This window comes from Spinacia oleracea, chromosome 4 (assembly GCF_020520425.1).
Source record: "Spinacia oleracea cultivar Varoflay chromosome 4, BTI_SOV_V1, whole genome shotgun sequence".
NCBI lineage: Eukaryota > Viridiplantae > Streptophyta > Magnoliopsida > Caryophyllales > Amaranthaceae > Spinacia > Spinacia oleracea.
Window position 1 is genome coordinate 136942826 of NC_079490.1, and position 15837 is coordinate 136958662.

The 15837-nt window shown below is 38.5% G+C and overlaps 1 protein-coding gene across 2 annotated transcripts; it reads left to right on the plus strand.

Moving 5' to 3' along the window:
- Positions 1 to 6855: 6855 nt before the first annotated feature.
- LOC110800033 (ABC1 family protein YPL109C, mitochondrial) lies at positions 6856 to 15395 on the plus strand. 2 transcript variants are annotated; one of them, XM_022005322.2, is made up of 5 exons: positions 6856 to 7083; positions 10324 to 11611; positions 13020 to 13298; positions 14120 to 14275; positions 14965 to 15395. In XM_022005322.2, exons 1-5 carry the CDS (start codon positions 7076 to 7078, stop codon positions 15082 to 15084), a joined length of 1851 nt encoding a protein of 616 aa, XP_021861014.1. In that variant the 5' UTR covers positions 6856 to 7075; the 3' UTR covers positions 15085 to 15395. The 2 variants fall into 2 exon arrangements, with proteins under 2 accessions (XP_021861014.1, XP_021861015.1); XM_022005323.2 differs by having other exon boundaries at positions 6858 to 7083; positions 13032 to 13298.
- The last annotated feature ends 442 nt before the right edge of the window (positions 15396 to 15837 follow it).

Consider the following 15837-nt stretch of genomic DNA (forward strand, 5'->3'; position numbering starts at 1 on the left):
CTTCCTTATAGTTTTTTTTTGTCTTCCCTATATTTATCTTTTTTTTATAATCCAAATTTTGCTATGGTTCTGATTTGAATTAATGTTTTTAACTTTTTCTTTGATCTGTTAATTTAAATTCTTTCACGAACAATAATACGGAGTAGTATTTTGACACATTGCTTGAAAAGGATAAATTAAAGCTAAGAAGTTTATCGAGTTCGTTGACGTGTTTGTTGTTTTTCTACTATGATATTTCTAATTATTAAGTTTTACTCCATTCGTTTCATAATGTTCCTTGCTTTTTCATTATGCGCGGTCTTTAATGCACTACTTTGACTATTAATAGTTCTAATTTCGCATTAGTAAAAATTATATATAAAAAAAATTATATTTAGAAAATTTATATAGAAACGAATCCAATGAGATCCAACAAGTTAATATTTTTCTCTTAATTATACTACTAATTACAGTCAGTTTTTAAACTTTGACCATATGAATAGTAAACATGAGGAACATTATGGAATAGAAGGAGTAGTTATTAATAGATTATTATTTCTGAATTTTGTTCAATTGGATTCTATATCATGTTATGTTAAATTTGGGAAATCCATGACAATTGACATATTTAATGGTGAAGTAGATAATTTGTTTGGACGGGATGAATTAGATTAATTTGATTCTACATAATGTATACACAGTGAGTAACATGAACATAATAATGTTAATGACTCGAGGTGGGTGAAAAGTATTAGGTGCACCAGGGTGCACCATGCACCCAAGGGTATTTTAATGCCCATTGGTGGTTCCTCTTACGCTTTTCCTCACATCAAAAGACAAATGTTAAAGGGGAATGTCATTTGTCTTTAATATTAATACGACTTTAAGTGGGCAACAATGCTTCCATGATGGGCATTAAGATTATACATTTCTTTCAAGCATTTCATCGAACAGTTTGTGGACATGATGTAAACAACCATTTTAAGCGTAAAAGTGGAATACCCAGAATGGCGTAAAGAAGCTGGATTATAAGCAGAGCTTTATGACTTTGAGAACGGGACAATAGAACCTCTTTTAGAGATTTAGGTGCATCTAAATTCTAATGGGAAAAGCAAGATTTTACAGCAGGTGGAAAATATGAGCATCAACTTCTTTTTGTGACCAAAACGTCAAAATTTTCATTTACGATTTTATGATTTGTGATATATGAAGTATTTAGTTTTAATTCAAGACACAACATATATTGGCATAATTTTTATGTAATATACGTAGTAGCATGTATGATTAACTGTGTTTTCTTCATACTATCAAAAAAAAATTATGTGTTCATCAATGGTGAATATATGAATGTGAAGACTAATAATAAAGTGTGCGAAAGAAAGAGAATACAACCACACAAAAAATACATTAAAAGGAGTTTATTTCTTTTTCTTTTATTTTTAAAAAAGTTCATTTTTCTTCTTCCTATAATCAGCCCGTTCATTGAACGGACCAAAAAGCTAGTTTGATTAAAACATTTACCCGTGCATAGCACGGGCTAAAAACTAGTTTTGATAAAAGTGAAAACATTATAAATAAACGTAATTTATCTTGTTTAAATAAAAAAATTGAGGAATCTCGATGCAAATTAATTAATCGTTAAAACACGTGAAAAATACCAAAGTTAAGAACAAAAAGAGACGAAGGGATTACTGTAGTAAAAATATTTTCTCTCTCCTTCATTTCTTTATTACTTTCCTTGATTTCTTTATTACTTTGTCTTACACCCAATCATTACTCTTACACCAATCATTACAAGATTCTATATTTTTATTTTTCACCCCAAACCTCAAATAGGAATAACTTTAAGGAACAAAGGGAGTAAATGATAAATTAATAATAAATAATTAGTTATAGTAGTACATATTAACAATAATAATATAAATAATAAGTAATATAATAATACTAATAATATAATAATAGTAATAATAATAATAAAATAAATAATAATATATTATTATTGTTATTATTATTGTTATTATTAAGTTAAATTGAATTAAATTGAATTAAACTGAACTGAATTGAATTGAATTGAATTGAATGCTCCTGAACTGAACTGAACTATACTATGGAATAAGTCCTTAAATCGAAAGTAAGCCAAAAAGAATAGGGCCTCAGTTCAGTTCAGTTCAGTTTAGTTCAATTCAATTTGACTTAATAATAAAAATATTATTATTATTATTATTATTATATTATTATGTATTTATATTATTATATTACTTATTATTTACATTTTTTTATTATTATTATTATTATTATTATTATTTATATTATTATGGGAAAACACCAAAACGTTACAAGCTTAACAAGCTACAAAGATCAAATGAACTACAAGAAGTTGGAGGGGAGCCGAGATACAATCTGGGCCCCCACTCCTCTAGCTATGGCGAACCCGATCCTGCTGAAAATGTGGGCAGCTGCCCGCGCCCCAATGTCTTGAGTCCTGGAGTACGTCTGGACCCGCTTCAGCAAAGAAACAGCCCCTTTCTCTAATTCCCCAAAAGAAGAGAAGGAAAAAGGAAAGAAACCGTAACCCAAAGCCCTACAACGTGCCCCATACTTATCCTGCTTCCGCTGCGCTGCAACCGCCACAACCCGACCCGGAACGAAGCCTGACAACCCAGATTGCGTCATAGGGGAAGACCCAGTCAAGTCAACACACACATCTAGACCGCCATCCCATGAGTAAAGCAATATATCTGAAGGACGAAGAGCTCCATCACTCTCACTAGTCAGCCCAACATCAACCTCCTTGCGAGCAGAGATCCCCGACCGATAGCAAATATCCAAAAGGGTATCACGAACAACATTATGTCGATGTTTGATACCCACAATCCCAGCAGAAGACACGACATGATCCCCATAAATGTCCCCGTCGAAAACCCGAGAGCAAGCAGAACACGGCGTCGAATAAGAGAACAACGGAATACCCAACCGATAGCAAAGAACCGAACGATAAGTCTTACCGTTCATAGTCTGGCCTAACCCCGAGATGGGGACTGCCCGCAACCAAGCTGAGGAGTGATCCCCCTGCTGTGATTTCCATAGGGCAACAAGACGTGAAGATAAGGAGTAGGCGGATTCCGCATCAGCAGTAACCTTCGTGAAATATAAGTCTGCCAATTTCTTCATGAGTCTGGGGGCAGCGATCTCACTAGGGCTACGCATAAGGTCGGTCTCCACGGTCCTATTGAAAAGACCAAGAGCATCATCAAAGGCCGGTCCCGGACCATCAACACCTGAAAGCCGAAGAAGCGAATCCTGCAAACCAGAAGACTGCAAACGGGATGCAAGAAAAGCATAATGCCGAACATCACCAGCTGAATAAACACCCAATCCTCCATAAGAATAAGGCAAGGTGGAAAGGCGCCATTGCCAGTCACCGAACCCAGGTCCCGAAGCAGTCACGATGCGCTCTAAAGAAGCCCGCAGAGCCACATCAAAAGATAATTGGGCCGCTTCGAAAAGATGAGGCGGACAAGTGCGCATAGCAAAGTAGAGTTTAGAAACTCCAGTACACGCACGAAGAAGCAACAACTCACACTGGGGATCATTAAGCTTGGCTACAGCATCCATCAACACAACAGTCTTCGACACACGCTGCGAAACCAACTCCTTACAAAAAGAGGAATCCGTACTGACTGGGCCACCAAGCAACTTAACACCAAGCGCAGGACGAGCAATATCCGTAGGAAAGACACCCTCTAGACGACTGCGGGGGTCCTCCGAAGGCTAGAAAACCTCCGTCTTCGCAACATTAACATGGAGACCTAAATGAGGACCCTCCTCCAAAATCAACCCCAAGACCTGTCCAACCACCAAAGTGTCACCAACGATAGTGCCATCGTCCAAGTACCACGCCTGAAGAGATAGATCAAATGAGTCTCTGATTCGACACACCAATGGATGTAGAACCAGAGAAAAAAGCAAAGGGCCGAGAGGATCCCCTTGCTGCACACCCTGACAAGACCACAAGGTATGCTCCCCATAATACAGCCGCGCTGGAGAAGAGTAGCAGAATTCAACCCAACGCGAAAGAGCAGGACAATGTAGCCGTACCTCACGCAACAAAGCCGATCGATCAACTAAATTGAACGCATTCCGAAAATCCACCAATAACATAGAGAGGCCAACATCAGCCCCACGAGCCTCAACCAACCGATTGACAGCATGGAGAATGGCCTCACCACCTGCTGGAACCCCAACTCCAAACTGAAGACCTCCAAAGTAGTTTCCTAAACGCGGACCAATCAAAGCAGCCCCGACCTTAGAAACAAGGCGCCTCCAAATAGTGCCCACGGCAATAGGCCGAATACCCCCACCAGGCTTAATAAGTGGCGTAAGAGGAGCACTAGCAATGTATCCTCCAAGCTCAGCAGGACACTTTCCAGCAAGAAAGAGATTAACTACCTGAGTGATAGCATCCACCAACTCATCAGAAACAGCTACAGCAGCACCACCCAAGCAATCCAAAAGGTGTTGAGCACGCAAGCCATCTCTACCGCACGAAGTACCACGCGGAAAGCCCTTAATCTGCTCCAAAACAACAGCGGAGGAAGCAATAAGGTGATGATCAACAGGGATATCCGGTAAGGTAGGGACCGGAACGGAAGGGTGCTTTGCTTGCAAATCTGCAAGAGTAGCATCATTGTAAGGGGCAAGACCTGAGGAAGAAAGAACCCTAACGGCAGCAGTGTAGTGACCGTCAGAAATCTTTCTCTTGCATTGCTTAATATTACGCTCCGCCAAATCATGGTCATCGTCAACATCCAATAGAGGGGGAGACACGCTAGCCAATGTGTCTATGACAAGTTGCTCAGAACCACCAGGCACACCCCAAGAACGAATAGCAGAGGTGATACTCTCTTCCTGTTGTCGCCGCCTAACACCGGAGGAACACTCACGATTACTTCGTGGAGAAAAAGTCTTGAGGACACAAAGAGGTAACACGAGCAACTGAACCCAACAAGCGATGTCATCTGGTCTGCAAATCACCTTATCAAGCGCCCCTTTCAGAACTCGCGAAAAACCCAAACGACATTTGGGAGGGATGGATTTCACAGAACGCAGCCGCTTAGACCATAAAGTGTTTAGAAGAGCAACATCAAAAGAAAAATGATGTTCTCGAGGCGCATCAGAAGTAGACAGCTCGGAAGAAGGAGCCTGTGGTTTTTGAATACCGTAGAGAGTAAAACGAATAGTACCATCCCCAGAATCAGGTGGGTCCACAAAAACCGAACTAGAACCACTGCCATGTCGACACCTAATACGATGAGTATGCGTCTTGAAACAATCTCCACATAGCCAAATTCCCATACGACGAAAGGTCACCTCAGCCGTAGTAAAAACCTGCAAATTGGTAGTAAGGGAATGACGGGTTACATCCCGCACATCAGTGCAACAATGACGATCACGTAAGTGAGTGATCAGAGAACTCCTCACCAAACCACGCCCACCTCCATCCTGGCACCCGCTAAGACCCACAAAAGGGCAATGAAACTTCTCCACGGAAGCTGCCATATCAAAGCACTTCAACCGCACTGAAAACTGAAACGGAACTCACCGAAACTGCCACTGCCACTGCTGGTAACTTCCAAACTACAAACACCACTGACCACCCCGCAATGACCACCACAACTGACACGCAACTTCCTAACACCAAACACTGCAACTGAGCCGCAAAGTTCCAAACACCCAACACCTACACTGCCACAAAAACAAAGCAAACAAGACAGCCTCTCAAGCACAACAACGCACACCGTACACCGCTGCCGGACACCACTGAACGGCGCTTCAGAACTCGCGAACACCACTGAACGGCGCTGACTAGAGAGAACCGTTGCGAACAACCCTTGTGACCCTGTATAACCGTCGCGAACACCGCTGACTTGTGACCCAGTATAACCGTCGCGAACACCACGGACCTGATGAATAGAAACGCCTTGTCGAACCAGTATAACCGTCGCCAAACACCCCTTGTCAAACCTGTATCCACGTCGCAAAACACCCCTTGTCGAACTTGTATCACCGTCGCAAAGCACCCCTCGTCGAACCTGAATCACCGTCGTAAAACACCCCCTGACGTACCTGTATCACCGTCGCAAATGACGAATAGAAATGCACCGGCGAGATGGCCGGAGTAACCCCGCCGTTGGCCGAGAATTCAAAACCAGCCCCTGCCCTAATCGCCTGTTTCGAGAGGAAACCGTATTATTATTATTATTATTATTCTTATTATTATTATTATTATTATTATTATTATTATTATTATTCCATCCGTCCCAGATTAGTTGTTACACTTTCATAGGTTCAATGTTGATTTATTGAGAGAGAATGAAAATGGAAAGAGAGACTTTTGAGGAGAGAAAAACTTCGAGGAGAGAGGAAATGAAAATGAAGAAAGTAAATGACATATTTCTGTTTTTATACATTATACATTCATAATTTTTTTCCTGGAAAAAATATGTGAAGCTTTTTAACGCTCTTCATTAGGTGGTACCACCCATAGTCATAGATGGCTATGGCTATGGCTATAGCTCTTCATTAGGGATATGCAGAATCTCTGTGGAAAAAACAAGACCTGATCAACTATAGCCCGACCCGCTGGCCTGACTCGCTCGTAAAAGTACAAGTTTGGGTAGCCTAAAATATACATTTTTAGACCAAAATTCATTTTGACTCTTAAAACCCGCACCAAATTTATGGGATTGGACATGATTTTTTTTTTTTTTTTGTTAAAACCTGATTTTTAATCACCTCTTAAAAAAAAACCCAATAGGAGTCTAGAAGGAGGGTTTTTCAGTCATTTGGCATATTAAATACAGTGTAAATAAAGGGGAAAGTCAAAACTCAAGGCTAAACTAATTGTGGTCGGAAATTCAAACAAACTTCACCACCATATCGATTTGATCCTCCGGCAACTCAAATAATGCCGCTGATTTCTAATTCATCTATTGATTTGATCCTCCGGCAACTCAAATAATGCCGCTGATTTCTGCGCGCCACCATATCGCCGCCGCACTTTTCTAACTCCCTCCATTCCAATAACCAATCAATCATGTCCAGGTAAACTCTTAGTTCACTTTTTTAAAACTAATTTTAAATTCCCAATTTTCTTTTTCTGAAATGGAACGGGTTTGATTTAAATTAAAAGTTGGCGTATTTTTGCTGGAATAGAATTTGAGAAAAAACGATCTGTTGATAATTTTCATTACTCAATCTGTCCACTGATTAATTGTCTGGTTGATAGTATAATTTGAACCAGTAATGCGAACGACTAAATCCGGGCAAAACTATTTGTTACTTAATATTTATGATGTTGTAGTTTTTGGTTACATGTTGCTATTTGTTATTTGAGTTGCAGAGGGATTTGTTTCAAGTAGACCAATTTACTGAGTATTTCGAGCTTGATTAGTCGATTCCACTGGTGCTCTTTACAGTGTTAGAGGGAGGCCTAAGTTTATGTTCATTGTCTTTATTGATAGAAGTGAGAATAAGTGATGGGATTGTGAGTTTATGTGGTGTTCTTCCTTTCTATTTGGAAAAATGAACTTATCCAAGTCAGTGAAGTCACTATGGGCTAGGGATTCGAGTTATTAGTTTACAATCAAAAGATTACCTATTGTGGGCTGTGAATTTGGCTGAATTCCTTTATTTGAGGTTCTGTGTATACTCATATACTAGGGTTATATCTTTAAGGTCGCGAGTGTAAGGGATGTCATCTATGTAGACTTTCCCTGTGACTGTAAAGAAGTTGATTCCCTTTATACTCTTGATGAAGACATATCTACTGATTTGACACTTTGCAAGAAAAGGATGCAGATGACAAGCTTCTGAGATAGTTGATTTTACTCTGTTAGGAAATAATCATGAAAGTCCTCTAATTATTGCTTTTTCAACTCTATATGGTGAAAGTTATTGCAATTCGTGCTGTTTTACGGAGATATAGCTCTAGCTTATGAGGAAAGTAGTAGTAGTAGTAGTAGTGAGTGGCGACTTGTGCTGGGAATACTAGGAGAAGAAGCAGTGTGTATATACCACCTTCTTTAAATCAGAAATTTCGACCTGTTGAGAGGTAAAGAGTTGATTTTCTTATGCAATGGCACAATAGGGGAAAAAGCAGGATATATACTATTTTAAATGGGAAAACTCAAACCTTTCACCTATTGAGAGAAATTGAGTGGAATAATTTCCTTGACCATTTTATGCTATCAAATGTACCACCTCCCTTACAGAGAAAGAAATGAGAATAATTAAACATAGAGACCCTGTGTTGAAGTATTGTAAAGGACCTATTAGTTGCATTTAGGAGAATGTAACTCAGATGATTTGGAAGCAGTTGGAAGGAAAATTAAGGGCTATACACTCTACTTCTACTGTCCCCTTTAGGTTGTTGACATGCCATATAACTTGGGTCTGGACTCTGGAGCTTCAAGTGCACTTAATAATTTATTTCTATCTTCATTCCCTCTTTTATTTTATTTTTCATTTTTTATTTGGTTCCCTTTAGATCTTCACCTTAAAAGAAATCTAAACTTCCTAAGCTTTCCTTGGTTGTGATCTATGTTACTAAGACTCGGGTATGAGTGTCGGATACGGGTACGTGTCCAAGTGTCCGACACGGCTAAATTGAGGAAATTTCCTTAATTTTTGACCAAAATGAAGTGTCGGAGTGTCCATACCCATGTCCAAGTGTCGAGGATCCGACACGGGTACTTGAGGTAAAACGAAGAGTCCGAGTAACATAGGTTGTGATGCATATATTTTCTAGACAAAGAGCGTTTTAGTTACTATAGGATTGTATTTTACAAAGGAAAATTTGAAAAGTGACGAGTATTTACCACAATGTGGACTCAATTACTAATGTTCCATGGAATAGGAAATATGAGATAATGAAATGAATTACTGGCTAAAATAAGAGGGTTGGCCACGAGTTCAGGTAGTAGTGTTAATTGTTACTCCCTCCGTCCCAAAATTATAGTCCTGTTTTCTAAATCGGACGTCCCAAAATTATAGTCATGTTTTTAATTTTGGCTATTAAGGTCCCCACTTTCTCATGTACTATATTAACTAAAAATGTATTGAAAACCCCACCCATGTACTATATTCCATTTTTCTATGTACTATATTCTCTTTTCCATGTACTTTATTCCACTTTTTCATCCAACTCAATCATCATTTGTACTTTATTCTACTTTTCCATGTACTATATTCCATTTTTCTTAAAACCAGTGTTTTTTGTCAAACGGGACTATAATTATGGGATGGAGGGAGTAATAAGGTAGTGAACATATTACCTACATTTGGAAGTACATTGCTCCCTATTGTTATAGGGACAATCTGTTACTGCTATCTGAGAGTGTGACTTTTACACTCACTATTCCACCAGGCTTGAATTTGGTCTTGGTAGCCAGTAATAAATGGTGTATCTAAGTATTATTTGGCAAAAAAATTAACATCATAATGTCCATGGTAATGAAACCTTATCTCACAATTGGTGTTTTTCTTCATAATTATGCATCCCCGTCCAATAGCACTCCCCGAATGGTTACTGGATAGTAATGAAAATTTATGAAGAAAAGTAGATAAATTTGAGTTAACTAGCATTACATGGGAATGAATATTGATTTTCCTTAGAAATTTACATAAAAATGCATTCTCATTGACATCATTTATGACCGGCTACCAAACGGGCCATTAATAGTTTACCTCTTGCAATTGTTTCCTATTACAAATATTTGCCCTAATTGACCCTATTCCAAGCACACCCTAAAAAGTTGGATTTTCCATTGGGGGTTTGGGACATAAATTTTGGGATGGAATGAATACCTTTTATGAAAAATGTGATAGAGATTGAAAACATCCCACAAACTCGATTTTCCCATAACGATCGAGTTATAAAACACATAACAATTAGGTCCTATTTATATAATAAAACTAACTTGAAGAATAAGAAACTTCCTAAACATAAACCAAGTAATAACAGGAAAGTTAATATTAAAGCCTATTTCTGCTACGCCTATTATAACTGCTTTGTACAGTAATGGTGGGACATTAATCTATCAAAATGCCTCCTGCAAGCATGAACACTACTTCCTCCAATCTCCAGAATGTAACCTTTTTCTACCGTCCAAAATAGTTCTACTGCATAAAATTCATGTCTTTCATATGACTCAATGATCTGCAGGTTGATTGGCTCAAACTGTATCATCGTTTTCTGTGGATCTTTTACTTATTTTATGTAGTTATGTACAAGTCTCACCTAGTTATGGTATGAATAATTTCTAGTGGACTCTTTGGTTGCAGAAGTTTGGCTGCTGGAAGAGTTAGAAGGATAGTTCGCACATTTCTGCAAGAGCAGAAATGTAGTTGTAGCAAGTTGGACCCTTGTTCACAGTACAATTTTGTGAGCAAAAGCTATTCCTCACATAATATATCTGTAGCTAGAGATATTTTTACAATCAACGGAAGGCGGAAAATGCATAGTTTCTCAGCAAGCTTTTTAATCTCAAATGAAGCTAAAGTTGCTTGGCGAAGGCTTTTATATATGCAAACTGATGGTGGACAAGCTCTTTCTCGTATTAGCAAAGCAGCTGCTGCTGTAAGTTTAGCTTTGAACCGTTATCAACTTCTTGCTCCCAGTTTGCTTGCTCTAATAGTTGGACAGTTTTCATGTGCACAATCTAAGTGGAGTCATGCAGAATACTTACCAGCGTCCGGCACTCTGTATGATCATGCGCAAAATGGACATGTTTATTTGACATCCTTTGCCTTCTCACTGATTGAGACTATTATAATATTTCTTAGAGCGATCTATTTAGCAATCATATTTTCCCCTTGCATACTGATGGCTCCTTTCACCAACTCTCTTGGTGTTGAGTTCAGAAAATCCTGGCTTAGTATTCTTCGTCGCACCCTAGAAAAGGCCGGTCCAGCATTTATTAAATGGGGACAATGGGCTGCCACAAGACCCGATCTTTTCCCTCAAGATATTTGCACAGAACTTGCACATCTGCACTCCCAAGCACCAGCACATAGCTTTGCCTTCACAAAGAAAACAGTTGAGAAGGCATTTGGCCGCAAGCTGGGTGAAATATTTGAAAAGTTTGAAGAGGAGCCTGTTGCATCTGGAAGTATTGCTCAGGTTCACCGAGCTATTCTCAAATTCCGTCATCCTGGTCACTCGATGAAGCCTATGTTAGTTGCTGTGAAGGTTAGGCATCCTGGAGTTGGTGAGGCAATTCGTAGAGACTTCATGATAATAAATGTCTTTGCTAAAATTTCAAACTTGATACCAACGTTGAAGTGGTTGAGGCTGGATGAAAGCTTGCAACAATTTGCAGTGTTTATGATGTCTCAAGTTGATCTAGCCAGAGAAGCAGCACATTTAAGTCGATTTATCTATAATTTCCGCAGATGGAAGGATGTTTCTTTCCCAAAGCCTCTCTATCCTTTGGTGCACCCAGCTGTTCTGGTGGAAACTTATGAGCGTGGCGACAGTGTCTTGCATTATGTTGATAAACTTGAAGGACATGGTAGTATCAAAACAGCACTTGCTCATATCGGGAGTCATGCCCTTCTGAAAATGCTCTTGGTATGAATTCTTAAATTGACAAATTTCTAGTTTCCTGTTTGGACATCTCTCTTTCTTTCCCTTGTTTTGCACAAACAAAAGAATTTTTAGTAAGAAAGTTTTTGAATGCGTTGACACGTAAGCTATGAATCATATGACTACGTATAGCCTATGATTCAAAAGTAAAAATTGTTGCCATCAGATCTCAGAAGAGTCTGTTTGGTGCCTTTCTGTTCAGCAATACTTATATGGCTGACACTGACTTCATAACATAGATAATGTCACAAGGATGAAGATTAAACAACCTTTTTGGAACAAGAAAATGAGTGTTTTAGGGTAGATAAATGGTCTTCTTCCGTATATGGTAATTACGGCTTCAGGAAAGGAAATAGTTCTGAGTCACACCTCAATTGTTGCTTAAAAGAGTAGCCAAATCCAATCATATCTGTAATGACTTAGTTGAAGTGTTAACAGCTGTCTTCCTCCATACGCTTGAGAGTTATGCTTTCAACAGTGCTCAAACAAAGAACATCCAGCAAATTCAAAGTAATGCTTCAAACCCAATGAATATTAGGTTTAGTATAAATATCGTTTCTTTCTTCATATAATGTTTGTTTTGAAAATTTGAAACCTGTTGTACTGCTCACATCTGCAGTATGTACCTCGACTACGCTTGGGAGAGTGAAAGAGGCTTATAATATTATCCTAGTAGTTACTGCTGCAAGTTTCAGTTCCTGCTTTTCTTGTTCATAAGCGACCAAGCTTTTGGCAGCCCTATTTGTACTTTAAGTTCAATTATGTTCGGATAAGGGATATTAAGGGAGTGTTAGGTTTGGTGTAAAACGTTTTCATGGAAAATGATTTTTCCTTTTATATCATTTTACGTTGTTTCTCTTGGCAAGGTGTGGAAAACAATTTTCCAATAACTCTATCAAGGGTGGAAAACATTTTCCTCTTGAAAGGAAGGGAAACAACTTTTCTGTTTTTCCTCCCTACCCCTTCTTCTCCCTTCCCATCAATTCTCACCCATCTACTCTCATTTTCCTTTTCTCTATGAAGTATGAACTTTCTGGTAAGGAACCAAACAAAGGAAAACTAATTTATAATTTTGTTTTTCCTTGGAAAATGTTTTACACGGAAAATCATTTTTCACTGAAAACATTTTCCACCAAACCAAACGGAGCCAAGTTCAAATAGGCCCAGGTAAGTATAGACGTGTTCAAGAAATTTCAGATGAGAAATATTAAGGTAAAAAGAACAAAGTTGTCCTACGTTATAAAATTTTCGACCAATCTGAACAGATTAACTCCTAGTACCGTCAAAGTTCAGAAATCCTGTTAAGTCGTATACACTTGTTGCTATCTTAATATTCGATGTAGTTCTTTTTATTTCTAGTACCATTCCATGGACTCAATTATTAAGAAAACAGGGTCTTTTGCAGGTTGACAATTTCGTCCATGCTGATATGCACCCAGGAAATATACTTGTCCGGGTAAATGAGAGAACCCCTGGGAAACAGATCTTTGAATCAAGACCACATGTCGTATTCCTTGACGTAGGCATGACCGCTGAACTCTCTAAAAGAGATAGGGTGAATATACTGGAGTTTTTCAAGGCTGTTGCTCTTCGAGATGGACGCACTGCTGCTCAATGTACTCTAGAATTATCTAAACACCAAAACTGCCCAAACCCTGGGGCTTTTATAAAGGTACTTCAATTACTGCTTTGTAAGGTACTTCAACTAAGTTGATTAAGACAGGATAGCTCATGCTATTGGGTGCTTATGTGCTCAAGTATTTGGTCATTTTCCTTTTTGAACTTGCTAAGTACCAAGCGTCTTGTTTGATTTATCTTCAATGCTGTAGCTTCAAGCAATGCTCTCTTAAAAAGAGGTCTTTTGTAGCTGATTGATTGCATAGCTCTACAATTTCTGTTTTAACCCTGCATATTTGCACAATACAGAACATTTTTTGTACGCCAACCTTTACTGGGAAGTTACTACTATTCAATTCCATCTCATAGTTCAAGGATGGCTGGGACTTCTGTCATATTGATGCTGTCATTTTTGTCAGCCACACAAGTTCTCTTCAACCCATCTAAACCATAGCCATGTAGACATGGTCCCTTAGACTAACCTTTGAAAGTTCATTAGGCCAAGAAGGCAAGAAGTCACCCTCAAGTTTCAAACAGTTGCAAAGGGATCATTTTTCAGGTTCTCCATATGCATAACTGCTGACCAGGAAAAGTTTGTTCGGAAATTTTGTTAAATTGGTTTGCACACATTACCTTTTACCCTGTATATCTCCACTAAAAGTTTCATGTCTGTAGTGACCATTAAGCTTCCTCTTGTATAAAAAAATCATGTCTACAGCAGAACCTTCAAATTTTTGCGTCAAAAGCTTTTACGGTGACCACTAAGAGTCTAAGAGCATGATGTGCTGTTTGTATGCTGATTGTTTGTCTTTAAGCAAAGAATCGTTTGACAATGCAGTATTTTTTTTTTAAAATTTTTAATGCATTTGTTAACAGGAAGTTGAAAAACAATTCGATTCCTGGGGATCGCCTGAAAGCTGCACTCTACATGCTGCTGATTGCATGCAGCAACTTCTGGAACTAGTTCGGCACCATAAAGTTAACATTGATGGAAATGTTTGTACTGTGATTGTAACAACCATGGTTCTTGAGGTAACCCTCTGCCCCTTCTTTATGCTGCAAAACTATCTTATTTAGATTTCAGTTTGGTTTTCTCAAGGCTTCGTAAAACTTCCCTTTCTAGGTGAAAAAAATCCACATTATTCTGTAGGGAAGTTAATGACGTGTCTTAGTGGTGGATATGGGTGGGTTTATATGCCATAAAGATTTTATATTCTGGCAGTTTTCGATACTAAATCTTACATAATCCAATTGTATTGGGTTTAGAATAGGTTGTTTAGTTGTTAGCTGGTTCACTTAGCTTGTTTGACCAGGTTGTTGCATTAGTTGGTCATTAACTGTAAATAAATATGTTTGGTAAAATCAGCTCCGAGTTGTTACAGAATTGGCATGGGCTGGGACAAGCCCGCGGGCCTGCATGACCTGCATGTCCCAACACAGCGCAAAACTCTCAGGAGTGGTCTGTTCATAGGTTCCGTTTTCTAAAAGTGGCAAGATGCACATGTCTTTTTAACCCCAAAAAGAAAATCTTACGGGGGTCTGCCAGCCCGGCATCAGCACAAGCATATAGACTTATCTTCAGTTACTTGGGGTATATTACATAGGGTAAATCTTTAAATTGACAGGGTGCAATAGCTTGAACATGTATTCTTAGTTATATATTTCTGGCATTCTTTGATACAACTTGGATCAGTGATTCATGTACTCACACTTTATCCCAGGGTTGGCAACGTAAACTGGATCCAGATTACAATGTATTGGACACTTTGAGAGCAATGATGTTCAAAGTTGACTGGGCAGAGTCGTTGAGTTACACAATTGAAGGTCTGGTTGCCCCCTGAGCTGATGTCAACTATACTTTGTTCAAGATTCACAGAAAATAAGAGAGCACTTCTTTTTAATTCATACATACTGTCACTAGAATAGAATGGAATAGGTTGGCAAAAGATAATGGCATCTTCATAATCACAAGTGCCTGCAATTTTTCATTTTTGTACCATAGTGTACAATAAGCTTAATCACGTCGAAGCAATGAATTCGATGTATTTGATTTCATTGGTATTTGAACAAATAAGTGACCATATTTGGTCCCTTGGATCATGTAATTTTTGAGCTTTTATATGTTGTGAAATTACGTTTTCTTTGCATGGAATATGATAGACCCACCTATAACTGTTTCTTCATCACTAAAGTTGCTCGATCCAAGCTGCTAAGCCAGCTCAAAGAGTACGGGAGAGAAGGTTACAAAGCTACAAAGAGAAACAGGCTAATTTTCATTTTATTCCGCATATTCTATAAATTGTTTGGTTTTGTTAGGTTCTTAAGGCAGACTGGAAAACATTTTCATTACCATATTAAGGCTCTGTTTGTTATCGAAAATGATTTTCAAGGGAAAACATAAAACATCAAGGGAATGTAGTTTTCCTTTGTTTCTTTCCTTGCAAGAAAAATTATAAAGAAAAAGAACATAAAAGTGGGAATGATAGGAGAGAAAAGGAAATAAGTGGAAATGTGTCATTCCTTCTTTTCAAAGGCAAAGTTGGTATTCCCTTAAAATAAAATTGTTTTCCACATTTGGGGAATTAATTTCCACC